The following is a 13,437-nucleotide window of genomic DNA, read 5'->3' on the forward strand; positions in this document are numbered from 1 at the left end:
GAGCAGCATGACGTTGAAGATAAGCACAATAAGAGTGAGATAATAAATACACAGAATATACAGTTTTAAAATTACACAGTTTTAAAATTAAAGTGACTGAAGGTGAATAAATAACTGTAAGTGACTAAAAGTGAGTAAAGTGTTGGTAGTATAAGAGTGTAGTTTATGTTTCTGGTGTGGGAAATGTTCTTATCAGCTGGAGTTAAAAAGCAGAGCTGCTTTGGGGACAAAGGTGGCGCTCCTCCTCCTCTCAGTCCTGCAGGAAATGCAGCGGAGGCGTCGCCCAGAGGGGAGCCATTGAAATGCAGGGTGAAGAATGTGAGAGGGGTCGTTGATGATTTTGGCTGCGTGTCTAAGGGCCTGTTGATGAAAACCTGCCAGAGTTCTGACAGGCAGGCCAATGATTTTAGAGCACACTGATGCTGCAGTCTGTTCCTGTATGAAGGCTGAGGGAGTGGGACCAGCAGGTGATGGAGAAGGTCATGATGCTTTCCAGGAAGGCGTAGTAAAAAGTCATCATGATGGGTGTGCTGACTCCAAAGGAGTTGAGTTTCCTAAGGAGGTTTAGCCACCATGTCCCCTGCATGCTGGTAAGGCCTGGTTAACACACACATCAGCGTGAACAAAGTGGGAAATGTGTTTCTTCTAATTTTGTTACCATTTTTATTTTTAAAAAAAGCATTAAAAGTGCCAGGACACGTGTAAGTAAGTAAATGCCAAACACAGCTTCTTATCATTGCAAACTCTTATGGCTGCAAATGTTTTACAATAAAAGCAAACGTAAGCATTTGTGAAAACAACGAAACAGCTCAATGATTTGCTAAATTTGTACGGTAGCATCCATCCAGAGGGTTTCCCAGGTTTTCACTAATGCTGCTAAAAAAGCTGCATGTACATGTTAGCAGGCGTAACAGGCCCCGGGAGGATGGACAGTGTGCACCAGCTGGTTAGAACAAAGGAAATAATCAAATAAAATCATCGTTTTATTTCATCAACACACATAAAGGCCAGTTCACAAAAACTGACAAGCATTAGCTAACAGCTAACATGTAAAGGACGTGTGCAGGAGCCTGGATGCAGTTTGTGGAGTTTATATGATCAACATAGTTTTTGGGTTAAAGGTTAAAACTATAAAGTTATGGCTCACTTGCTTAGAGTTGTATTATATGGGAAGCAGTGCTTACAGACTGACATAGTTGGATTTCTTTTGCTTCAAATGTATGCTTTTATTTTGATAGTCTGGCAGAGACAGGAAGTTAGCTGCCTCTCAGTCTCTCTGTTTGAACTGAACTTTGTAAGACTTTGATCCTTCTGGATTCAGGCACGTGTAGCTGCTCTGGACATTTGTACGGAAATATTTAAAACTGGACTCCTGCTGATTTTTGGAGAAACAGGGACTCAGTGGAGCGTCGAGCTGAGGCTTCATTCACTGCAAAGCTACAAAGTGCATTCATTTATCTTAACAAGCAAAGTTGATGTGACTGAAAAAACAAATATTTCTATTTTTCTGAACTTTCATCAGCTTGCTGAGCAGAAACATCTATGAAGAGTCCAGTCAGTGATTATTACTCATTAGAAGGGAAGATGAAGAATCCAGGTGTTGGAAGCTCACACTGTCTGCACTGTGCATGCAAAGTCCACTGAATGAATGAACCAGTGAATGTAGGAAGTGCCCACTGTTTCTGTAAGTATGGGAGGACCCACCTCTCTCTGCAGATGTCCCTGACACAGGCGGCCCTGGCCAGGATCTGCTCCCACTGGGCGTCCCTCCCCAGCACCACCCTGCTGTCCTGCTGGCTCATTAGACGCTGCAGCTCTGGGTAGACCCGGTCCTTACAGACATGACCAAAGCAGCACACAATCAAAGACAAACAGAAGCTTTGAACACATGAATATGACATTTATAGTAATGCCTTATTATTGCAAACCTGTTTTTTCCACAGAGCGGTCATGAGGCGCAGTCCCACTGCTCTCAGCTTGGGGGAGCCGGCCAGCATGTGCAGACTGTGCAGCACGATCGGGAAGCACAGCTGGAATATTACAGCACATATGATCAGAGCCAAGTTTACAAGAGAAACACACGGTTACAGCTGAAGAAGGCAGATGTTAGACGATGACTGCTGGTTTGGAGAGTCCAGCTCACTGACAGAGTGCTTTATACTACAGAGCACTGCATCTATCCCACACAGAGGCTGCTGTGGTGGAGTCCAATCCCAGCTCCTACAAACTGGGTACAAGAAACACTGTCTGTGTTCACACAGAGAAAACTGTGTGGGAGACGTGGGAATTTCTCTTTGCTCCTTTGTCAAAGTGCTAAACATCGAGAGGGGAACATTTCAGTTATGTGCACAAACTGATTTACCAACATTATCCACACACAGTGTCCTGCTAATGGTTCTAATATTTAGCACAGTTTGTTTAATGCAGTGTTTGATTTGTTGCTCTTGATATTGTGCCATTCATTTGTGCACAGAGATGGCGTCACAGAGATTTGATGGACAGTCTGATCTCTGCTTTTACACTGATAAACCTCAAAAACACATCTTTGTTTATTAGGTTCATTTCAGGACCACAGACAGCGCAGGACGATCAGCTGTGCTTTATGGATCTACATAAACTCAGCTGCATTTGATGTGACAGACATGAGCTGTAGATCACAGATACACACACCCCATCAGCACAGATGTGTTAGTGGTGCTGTTAACACCAGCTGGAGACATTTACAGTTTGTTTTATCCCTCAGGTGTTGTCTAAATATAAGAATGTATGTGTAGGTAAAATACAGTGGGTTGCAAAAGTATTCGGCCCCCTTGAACTTGCACACATTTTGTCACATTTCAGCCACAAACATGAATCAGTTTCATTGGACTTCCAGGTGAAAGACCAACACAAAGTGGTGAACACGTGAGAAGTGGAACGAAAATCAGACATGATTCCAAACATTTTTTACAAATCAATAACTGCAAAGTGGGGTGTGCGTAATTATTCACCCCCCTGACTCGATACTTTGTAGAACCACCTTTTGCTGCAGTTCCAGCTGCCAGTCTTTTAGGGTCTGTCTCTACCAGCTTTGCACATCTACAGACTGAAATCTTTGCCCATTCTTCTTCGCAAAACAGCTCCAGCTCAGTCAGATTAGATGGACAGAGTTTGTGAAGAGCAGTTTTCAGATTTTGCCACAGATTCTTGATTGGATTTAGATCTGGACTTTGACTGGGCCATTCTAACACATGGACATGTTTTGTTTTGAACCATCCCATTGTTGTCCTGGCTTTATGTTCAGGGTCGTTCTCATGCTGGAAGGTGAACCTCCGCCCCAGTCTCAAGTCTTTTGCAGACTCCAAGAGGTTTTCTTCCAAGATCGCCCTGTATTTGGCTCCATCCATCTTCCCATCAACTCTGACCAGCTTCCCTGTCCCTGCTGAAGAGAAGCACCCCCACAGCATGATGCTGCCACCACCATATCTGACAGTGGGGATGGTGTGTTCAGAGTAATGTGCAGTGTTAGTTTTCCACACAGAGCATTTTGCATTTTGGTCTCATCTGACCAGAGCAGCTTCTTCCACATGTTTGCTGTGTCCCCCACATGGCTTGTGGCAAACTGCAAACGGGACTTCTTATGGTTTTCTGTTAACAATGGCTTTCTTCTTGCCACTCTTCCATAAAGGCCAACTTTGTGCAGTTGTGATGGCATGCCACACATGGTAAGCTCCACACCTCACCACCCGTTGATTCACTTTAGTTTAATTTACAGTCACTACTTTAAAATATTCTTATTGTTCAATATTGTTTCTTTATTAAATGTATTTATTTTTCCATCACACCTTCCAATTAGTGATGGGACGTTCTGTATCGAGGCTTCGGAGCATGTGTCGAGTAATGGAGGGGGCGTTTCCGCGAAGCGCGTATCGAGGCTTGCTTCATTTATGGGAGGAGCTGAAAATGATGACGTCCGAAGCCTCGCTGCCCGGCTGTACCACGTGACTGGTTCATGAAGTGGTTCGAACTTTGCCGCGAGATATGACAGCGATATAAACCCCTCAGACTTCATTCAAAATGTGGGTGTTTGATGGAGAGTTGCGGTTAGAGAGAGTTTGGAGACCGTTTGGAGGTTTATGAGAGTGAGGAAAGTCAGGAGAGAATGGAGCCAGCTAAGAAGAGGAGGATGTCCTCCCCTGTGTGGGAACATTTTGATTTTATTCCTCCCAACAAGGTATGTAAATTTCTACAGAAGATGTATTTTCATGATACTGATGGTGCAATACAATTTATGTTGAGCTGTCGTTACTTTTGTACAAGGTGAAGTGTTTGCTATGTGCCAGGGAGCTGGGATATAACAACAACATCCATGCTTAGGCACTACAGAGCTTTGCATGAGAATAAGAGGAACACCGATTGTGGAGCAAGACCAGGTGAGCCATCAAATGCAATGATAATATAGGATGCAGTAATGTTACTAAATGATATAACAATATTATACAACTGTTATAAGTTACGTGTGTGATATTTATATTTGTGCTTTGTCTTTATTGTCTTTCCTCAGGAGAACAATCTCAAATAGATGAAGACCTGGTCAGCATGGTGATTGAGGACTCCCAGCCATTTAGCATTGTGGAGAACAAAGGATTCAAAAGATTTGTTAAATCATTAAATCCCAGCTATGTTCTCCCCACTAAAAAGGTCATAAAAGCAGTGAAAATTTAGTTTTTACAGAATAAAATGTGAACAGGCAGGACTGTGTAGCTGTCCATACCTCAACGTTACAAAAGCACAACTACTGTCCACACCCCAACCACACCTCACCTCACAGTAAATGATCATTTCCATTTCAAGCATTTCCAAATAATCATTTCCCATACTGCCAGTATAAATATACACAGTATACTGCATCACTACAATATACATGTTTTACACACTCCTTTTGTTGTTGACATTTACAGGCTGTGTGCAAAATGCCACACTCTTCAAATTCATGCCAGCTATTATTTTTACGTCCAGTAGGTGTCCTGCTAGAGCAAATGAAGCTTCATGAAGCTTCGCGTTGGGGTGAACCAATTGGATGAAAAGCTTCAGTGCTTCATGGGGCTTCATCTGCCCATCACTACTTCCAATGTTTATATGGCGTGCACACATATTAACCTTGCAAGGTCAAAGTTCCGTTTTATGTTATATTAATACATCTTTTCTTTGTTTGAGTTACCTGGGGGTTGGCTTCTCCTCCTGTCTGGCAAAAGGTGTAGCAAAGGGCTGAGAGACCTGAAGTACCACTGACAGCCTAATTGGATTGCACCACATGCTTCATTGCCTGGGGGGTGTTTCATGTGTGTTTAAATGTTTTGTATTAGTTGGTTATATGGCAGCCATCTTGTTTCCCCCCGTGTGTGTCATTTGGTTTAGCTAAACCAGTATTTAAGTTCCCCTGTGTGTAGTGATGGCCAAATGAAGCTTTCTGAAGCTTGTATTGAAAAACGGTTCATTACTCGAAGCTTTTAAACACAGGCCTCTCTGGTGACATCTGGTGGCCAAAAATACAAAGAGCAGCTTGAATCCACAAAATAAAACCAACTGCTTCATAATGACTGCTCTCTCTACAGAGTGGAGTTCTGTCTGATATTGGGCCACTGTTGCTTTGAACGTGTATTTTTTTGGTGGTTAAAAAAAATCTGTTTTATTTGTTTAATAAATAGTTTTGACCAGTAAACTCTCCTTGTTTAAACTTGCACCATGGTGTGGTCTTTCTTTGCTTGTGACTTCTTGATGTGGTATTTTTCAATTATTGTATTTACTAACGTTACATATAATATATACATATAATAATGTACAACACATTATGGAGTATGCTTCTGCTCTGAGGTCCTGCTTCCATGCACTTATGCAATTAATCGCTAGACAGGTGTATTTATAAATAATATTATATCAGGGAAATTTTCCCAGACATATTTTTGACCTGGGGGTAGAATTGATTGTGAAATGGAAAGGGAAAATGCTTATGAACTTGCAAATTAAAAACATGATGCATTTAAGGTAACCCTTTTTCATTTTTATTTAAAAAGAGAATTTGTTCCACTGTGCGATGGCCGAACCTGTTCCTTTTGGTGGAGATCATTTATCCTGCCTTAAGGAAAATCCCTTCACATGGCACAGAGGAGGCTGGAGTGCAGAGAAACTGGTAGAGATGCAGTTATACAGTCTACCTGGGCCCCACCAACTATCAGCTAAAGAGAATAAATAAATTCAATTGCTGCACATTTGGCAGACTAACATTTTCAGATTAATTAAACAATAAAATATATATTTTTACAACATTACATGTAAAGAGTCAAGTGGAAGTTTTTCTAAAGTTATTTAATGATATTTATATTATGGAAGCAGATTTTTGACATTTTACCTTTTTCCCGTTTTCAGATATAATAAACACGCACAAAACAAAAGCAAACGGCCAGAACACAAGGCTGGAAAACCCACCCGATTGACCAAAATCAACTCAAAATTCTCCCACACAACAGAACCTCCTCTATTCCTCGCTGGCTCCAAATCTCTCAGTAGAATGATCAGTGGTTCGCTATCTGTCACCATCAAAACACTCCACAAATCCCGCGAATGATTCACTTCCTTATAAACCATTGAATCAGATACCGAAGCAGTTAGGTTCTAAATGAAGCTTCGGACGTCCCCGATCACGTGACTCTGGCCAAACGAATCAAGCTTCGACACAGTGCTTCTGAAGCAGTGTGTTGATTTTTTTGACACACGCACCGGAGCTTCAGCTTCAAGCGGGCCATCACTACCTGTGTGTCATTTCAGCAGGTCAGTTTGTCATATGGTTGTTTGAGGTTTTGTTAATTATTATCTTGAATTTAGTCTATTGAGTTGACCTCTTTTATTGGTCTGCCTGTTTAAGTTTTGGCTTTGTTAAATATATTTTCATATTTTTGGGTCAATAAAACCCCTTTTTTGAATTAAAACCACCTGTGTCCTTTATGCTTTACTGCTTGGTCCCTGACAGCAGTGCACGACTAATAGTCGTCCTATGGACAGATTCCCCCACCTGAGCTGTGGATCTCTGCAGCTCGTCCAGAGTCACCATGGGCCTCTTGGCTGCATTTCTGATCAGCGCTCTCCTTGTTCGGCCTGAGTTTAGGTGGACGGCCTTGTCTTGGTAGGTTTACAGTTGTGCCATACTCCTTCCATTTCTGAATGATCACTTGAACAGTGCTCCGTGGGATGTTCAAGGCTTGGGAAACCTTTTTGTAGCCTAAGCCTGCTTTAAATTTCTCAGTAACTTTATCCCTGACCTGTCTGCTGTGTTCTTTGGACTTCATGGTGTTGTTGCTCCCAATATTCTCTTAGACAACCTCTGAGGCCGTCACAGAGCAGCTGTATTTGTACTGACATTAGATTGCACACAGGTGCACTCTGTTTAATCATTTGCACTCATCAGGCAACGTCTATGGGCAACTGACTGCACTTCATTACAAAGCTGGGGCTGTTCTATTAGCAAATTACTGGCAACCAAAAATCTCATGTTGCTCTGAACTGAGCAGCTCCTGGCAGACTGAAATGACGGCTTTGCAACTTAAATCACCCAAAAATCTAAACTAACATCTATCGCTGCTATTGGTGGATTGTGCTCACAGGCTGGTATTTGGGACACGCGGGTCCCTGGTTTTTAAACTCTAGAAGCCTCCTGGATGAAGAGAAGCTCCTCAGACTACATGACCTGGATGACCCCACAGATAAAAGCTCACATGTGTGTGTGATGGACTAAAACACACTGTGAGCGCTCAGATGAAGTAGAAAGGTGCTGCTGATGTTCCAGCCCTGTCTCCAGACGCTCACAGTCAGTACAGGCTCTTCTTAGTCGTGCTGCGTACCTTATGAGTGCCGAGGTTTGGCAGGCTTGTGAGAACAGCGTGAGCCAGGACGGGATTCTTTTCTTTGGTCAGTTTGAACAAAAGAAGCAGCACGAGGGGCGGGACCTGCAGAGGGAAACACCCACATCAGCAAACACACCAACCAAACATCAAATGCACTTTGTCAGACCGTACAGAGGCTGCATCACTGACCTGTACGTGCACACAAACCGACAGCTTCACAGGATGTTCAGCATAAACAGATAGAGCAGGGTTGAGTCTGCCCTTGTGATACTAAATGTGTGGTGCCCATCTTGTACTCTGCAGTCAGTTAAAGCTTCATAGATCACACATGAAGTCCTGACACTTTAGTATGAGACAGGTTACAAATAAGGAAACAGTGAGACAGCATCACGGTCCTTAGATACACCACGCTGCTGTGCAGTGTCACAGCTTAATTACCACCACACACCTAATGTCACTCCGAGCCTTAACTGTTGCAGAGCGACCACTTCACCTGCACGGCCCGAGAGCGAGAGGGAGGGGCAAAGAAAATAAAGCTGAGCGATGACACGTTTAATGCTGTCGAGCCAAAAACATCACTTTGAATCAACATCACTGCAGTAAATCATCATTAAGGTTCATAGTGGTTAGCTTCTGGCTTTTCCTGTAACAAAGACCTGCTGCTGCACGTTTAACATGACAAGTACGAGCGAGCAGAGATCTCCAGAGGACTCAAATATGCCAACAACCTTCAACCAGTGCATCCAAACACCAGTGTGTGCAGCACTCTGGGAGCAATTAGAGCAGAAGGTGAATCCTCTGGGGCCCGGTGCACGCTTGAGTAATGAGGGGTAAACTTCACACTTCATCTGCAGCTAGTGACTCCAACACAAGTCCAGAGGGAGGTCTGTCCCCTTAGAGCACTCCCTAACCTCTCCCTTTATACGGCAGCAGATCAGCAGCAATCACACAGCAGTGACAGCTTTTATCTTCCTGCTGATCTGAACCATTTCAAAGTCATGTGTTGGTGCCAAAACACCAGGTTATCAACATGTGTTTCCTGCTCTTAGAAAGACAAACACAAGCTAGCTGCCTTACATACAACATATCTACATGTCAGAGGGAACAACATGCATTACTTTATATTCAGTCCACAGATTTAAGAGAACAGTTGTGTGGGTTATCTACCTGGCAGGGGTCGGCAGCAGCGACAGCCTGGCTTGCTTTCAAAGCCAGCTGGCAGATGTTTTCCTGACCCATGATGATGAGATAAGTCACAATCAGGACAAGAGAGGAGGACAGGCGCTGGCTGGACGACAGGGCGGAGCTGACCGCCAACAGCCAATCGGTCGCTGCTGCTGGATTGTTGGCCACTTTGCGCAGTACCGACAAATAGGGATGGGTGTTGATAAGATTTTCACGATTCCGGTTCCATTTTCGATTCTTTATCGATTCTGTTTAAAAAAGGAGAACACTAAGGTCGATTAGCTTAGAACTTTGTTTTATATCTTCTCTTTGAACAAGGTAGAAATTTAGGAGTAACATGGCCTTACAAACCCAACAGTGAGATCTTAAGAGATCCACAGCCTATGGCTCTTCAATGGGTGTCACAGGGTCCCCAGGAAAAAAAATATGTAAATGTAAAATAATAAAATAAATATTCTTCTGTAGCAATAACAAAGTTTAACATAAATTATTCTGTAGCAATTACACAAGAATATCCAGTAATGTCCCTACAATTAAACACATTCACTTACCGAAAATCGGTGCCAGCCTTTGACCACAAACTGAGTCACTGCTCGGTGACGTTCGTCTATCCTGGCCTGAAAGGAGACGCTACCGGCAGACTGCAGCGAGAACTGCCAGCGTATGAGCCAGACTCTGTCTCTCTCATCATGGTCACTAAATGCACAGTGATGGCAGGTTTGTAATAAGGCAGATCGCGCTAACATAATATGCACTGTTAGCTGATTATTTACCTGCCGCATTAACGGGAGAGGACGTGCAAACGTTACCGCTGCTGCTGGGTTGAGATTCATGAGTCCGGAGCGGAATTAAAAACACGACATTCATTTAAAGTTATCGTGTGTTATAATATATATAATATATAATATATATAATATATAATATATATAATATATAATATATATAATATAAAGTTCTTCCTCTCAAACAAATATTCCCAAATGTTTGTCCCAAACAAAGGAAACCAAGATTACCCTTCAGCCATCCACCCACGAACTAAACAACACTTTGGTTTTCTTATATATTTTAATATGAATTTATGCTTCTTGATGTTATGCAAACGGAATATTTTGCACAAATAGAAATTCTCTTTGAGTTGGACTGAATGAATTTCACTTAACCTGATAATAATATTGATAATAATAACAATTATTTATTACATATACTAAACAATGAGGGGATGAGCAGCATCAGTAAACACATATTGCTTTTGAATACTATTAATATACTAACACAGTAACCCAAGCCCCTCCCCAAACACACCCAGTCCCACCCACCTGCTGTTACCATAACGATAAGCCAGGCTGTACTGTCCACCTGCTACCAGCAGCCTGTTTACTGGCTCCCAAAAACAGGAACAGGTAAGTCAGCACCTGTTCATCTTATCAACAGCTTATTTACTACAATATGTAGAACAGAGTCACTGACCAGTCAGAGCAGCGTGACAGTGCGCACACACACACACACACACACACACACACACGCACACACACACACACACACACCACACACACACACACCACACACACACACACACACACACGCACACACGCAAAACACACACACGCACACGCACACACTCACGCAAACACACACACACGCACCCAAACACACGCGCACACACACACACACACGCAAACACACACACGCACACACACACGCAAAACACACGCAAACACACACGCAAACACACACACACGCACACACGCGCACACACACACACACACACACGCACACACACACACACACACGCAAACACACCCACACACACACACACACACACATGCAAACACACACACGCACACACACACACACACGCACACACACATGCACGCAAACACACGCACACGCAAACACACACGCACACACACATGCACGCAAACACACGCACACGCAAACACACACACACGCACGCAAACACACACACGCGCACACACACGAAAACACACACACGCAAACACACACACACACGCACACACACACGCACGCAAACACACACACGCACACACACTCAAACACACGCACACACACACACGCAAACACACACACGCAAACACACACACGCACTACCACATGCAGACACACACGCGCACACACACACGCAAACACACACACACACGCAAACACACACACACGCAAACACACACACTCAAAGACACACACCCACACACACGCAAACACACGCACACACACGTGCACACACACGCAAACACACACACACACACACACACACGCAAACACACACACACACACACTCACACGCACACACACACCCACGCGCACACACACACACATCACTGCACTTTAAATCTGAACACTTTCAAACGTGTCACCAACATGAAGAAGACGTTCCAACAACATAAAGAAAGCCTTCATTATATTTTAGGTGATGCTGAAAATAAGCTCAGTCCTGTTTCATGGCTGTGAATGGTTTGAAAGTCTGAAACCAAACAGTGCCAGCGGTTTCTACAGGATGTTGCCTATACAGCAAACAATACAGGCTGTGCTGTAATGCTAGGTCTGCACTAGCAATACAAGCCAGAACAATGCATGAGCACGATGCTTTAGAAATGACACCACGGAGGCTTTGCTGTGCAACACTCAGACTGCACGAGCCCGACGGGCCTGACGGGCCGCGGCTTTTTGGGAGAGCACTCAGCGGCACAGTGGCAGCCTGTGATTGCTGTGGTGGAGCCCTGAGGTCATCACAGTCGGGGCTTTGATGGGCAGAGCTTTGACTTTTCTGTGTAAGTACATGAGATTTATGGCAGTTACTTTTCATTTTGATATGTTCTCGTTTATTCTTGTGTTAGTTTATAGAAATGCTTTAGTCACTCTGGGGTCACCACAGCAGGAAGCTCCATTTGTTTCATATGGCAGCTTTTATTTTTTAAAGCTTCTTACTTGCCTTTAAAAAGTGACTTTGTCACTTCCTGAGCCAACGTGTTACCATGACACTAAGGAGGCACACTGGGAATACTGGGAATACAGTTTTAGACCTGAGGCATCATCTGCAAAGGATTTTCATCAAGGTATTAAAAACAATCTTTATATTTAAAATGAATCTGTCCAATAAATGTGGTGAGAGCATTAAAATATTTCTGAGAAATGAAAGCAATACTTTTGTTAAAGCTTCAAATCTGTACTTGAATCATGATTTAAACTGTGGTTGTGAACAGGGAATAAAATGATGTAATGAGGTGATGTTGCTCCTCCTCACCTCAGAGACATGTGATCAGTCTGGATGAAACTTTATATGAACTTACATGACGTGTACATTGTTGTTTCCAAATGCATTTTGCTAAACTATTTTAGTACTGTGGCAGTGTGTTGTCATGTACATCTATCAATAAGTGTTCAAACAGAGATGCTAACAGTGCCTGATTACGTTATCTTATATAAGAAATATGTAGCTTTCAAAGAGAACACATGGTGATAGATGATGAAGTCTCCCAGCAGCCCTCCTACTGCAGTGTTACTGGGATACGGCTCAGAGACACCTGATCCAGTTCTAACAATAAGCTTTAGAGAAAAAACACAAAAACTAAATGGGGAGTCTCATGAATCCAAGCTGGGAGCTGGTCCACAGGAGACGGGCCACTGAGAGACAGCTGAAGGCACTGCCTCCTATTCTACCTAGCAACAACAAATAAGGCTGCAGTCTGAGGAGGGAGTGCTCTATCAGTATAACTTTGTACTACAAGCTTTTTAAGAGACGACAGAGGCTGATTATTCGAGGCCTCGTCTGTCAGAAGGAGGACTTTAAATCTTGGATTTAACAGGGAGTCAGTGAAGAGGAGCTAATATGTGACAGATATGCTCTCTTTCTACTTCCTGTTGGTACTCGTGCTGCAGCGTTTCAGCTTAACTGGAGGCTTTGAGGCTTTTCATGGCACTTGTCTGATAACACTGACTCACAATCGTGCAGCTAGAATCACTCTCAGCTTAGTTCACAGACCTACGTGGTTGTTTGTGCACACTGAATGATATATTCTGCTCAAAGATGGCTCCTCACAGCTTCACTGGAGGCCACGATGATGCTGTTTCTAAGAGTTTTAGGGCCGAGCACAACAGCCTGTCTGGATTTAGAAGCAGGAAATTAGAGGTCACCAGGTCTTTTAGGTCTCTGTGATCAACAAATCACAACAACAGTCACGTGAAGGCACAGACCACGAAGTACAGAGAAAATCCCACCAACCGCTCAACCCCAATGAGCAAGGCCTCGGCCACAGCAGGAAGGAAAATCTCCCTTTTAGCCGAAACAGACTGGAGGACGGGCAGACGTCTGACCGACTGGTGGAGAGGGAGGGACTCACATGGTGGATACTCATCTCTC

The 13,437-nt window shown here is 43.5% G+C and overlaps 1 protein-coding gene and 1 long non-coding RNA gene across 3 annotated transcripts; one reads left to right on the forward strand and one right to left on the reverse strand.

Moving 5' to 3' along the window:
- Positions 1 to 30: 30 nt before the first annotated feature.
- Positions 31 to 9,464, reverse strand: LOC146577398 (focadhesin-like). Of its 2 annotated transcripts, none has more exons than XM_085254102.1 (5): positions 9,045 to 9,462; positions 7,875 to 7,979; positions 1,929 to 2,030; positions 1,705 to 1,832; positions 31 to 597 (listed from the first exon to the last, which is right to left on the reverse strand). In XM_085254102.1, the coding sequence occupies exons 1-5, from the start codon at positions 9,114 to 9,116 to the stop codon at positions 555 to 557; spliced, it is 450 nt and encodes a 149-aa protein (XP_085110228.1). In that variant the 5' UTR covers positions 9,117 to 9,462; the 3' UTR covers positions 31 to 554. The 2 variants fall into 2 exon arrangements, with proteins under 2 accessions (XP_085110228.1, XP_085110219.1); XM_085254093.1 differs by lacking the exon at positions 31 to 597 and adding an exon at positions 755 to 943 and having other exon boundaries at positions 9,045 to 9,464.
- Positions 510 to 5,706, forward strand: LOC146577399 (uncharacterized). The gene is made up of 5 exons (XR_014889462.1): positions 510 to 3,480; positions 3,668 to 3,704; positions 3,836 to 4,213; positions 4,300 to 4,412; positions 4,544 to 5,706. It is a non-coding gene; the product is annotated as an uncharacterized LOC146577399 (long non-coding RNA).
- Positions 9,465 to 13,437: the final 3,973 nt, after the last annotated feature.

The sequence above is a fragment of the Mchenga conophoros genome, linkage group LG3 (assembly GCF_057382185.1).
Source record: "Mchenga conophoros isolate Kocher_MC1m ecotype Shallow Benthic linkage group LG3, M_conophoros_male_GT1.1, whole genome shotgun sequence".
Taxonomy (NCBI): Eukaryota; Metazoa; Chordata; class Actinopteri; order Cichliformes; family Cichlidae; genus Mchenga; species Mchenga conophoros.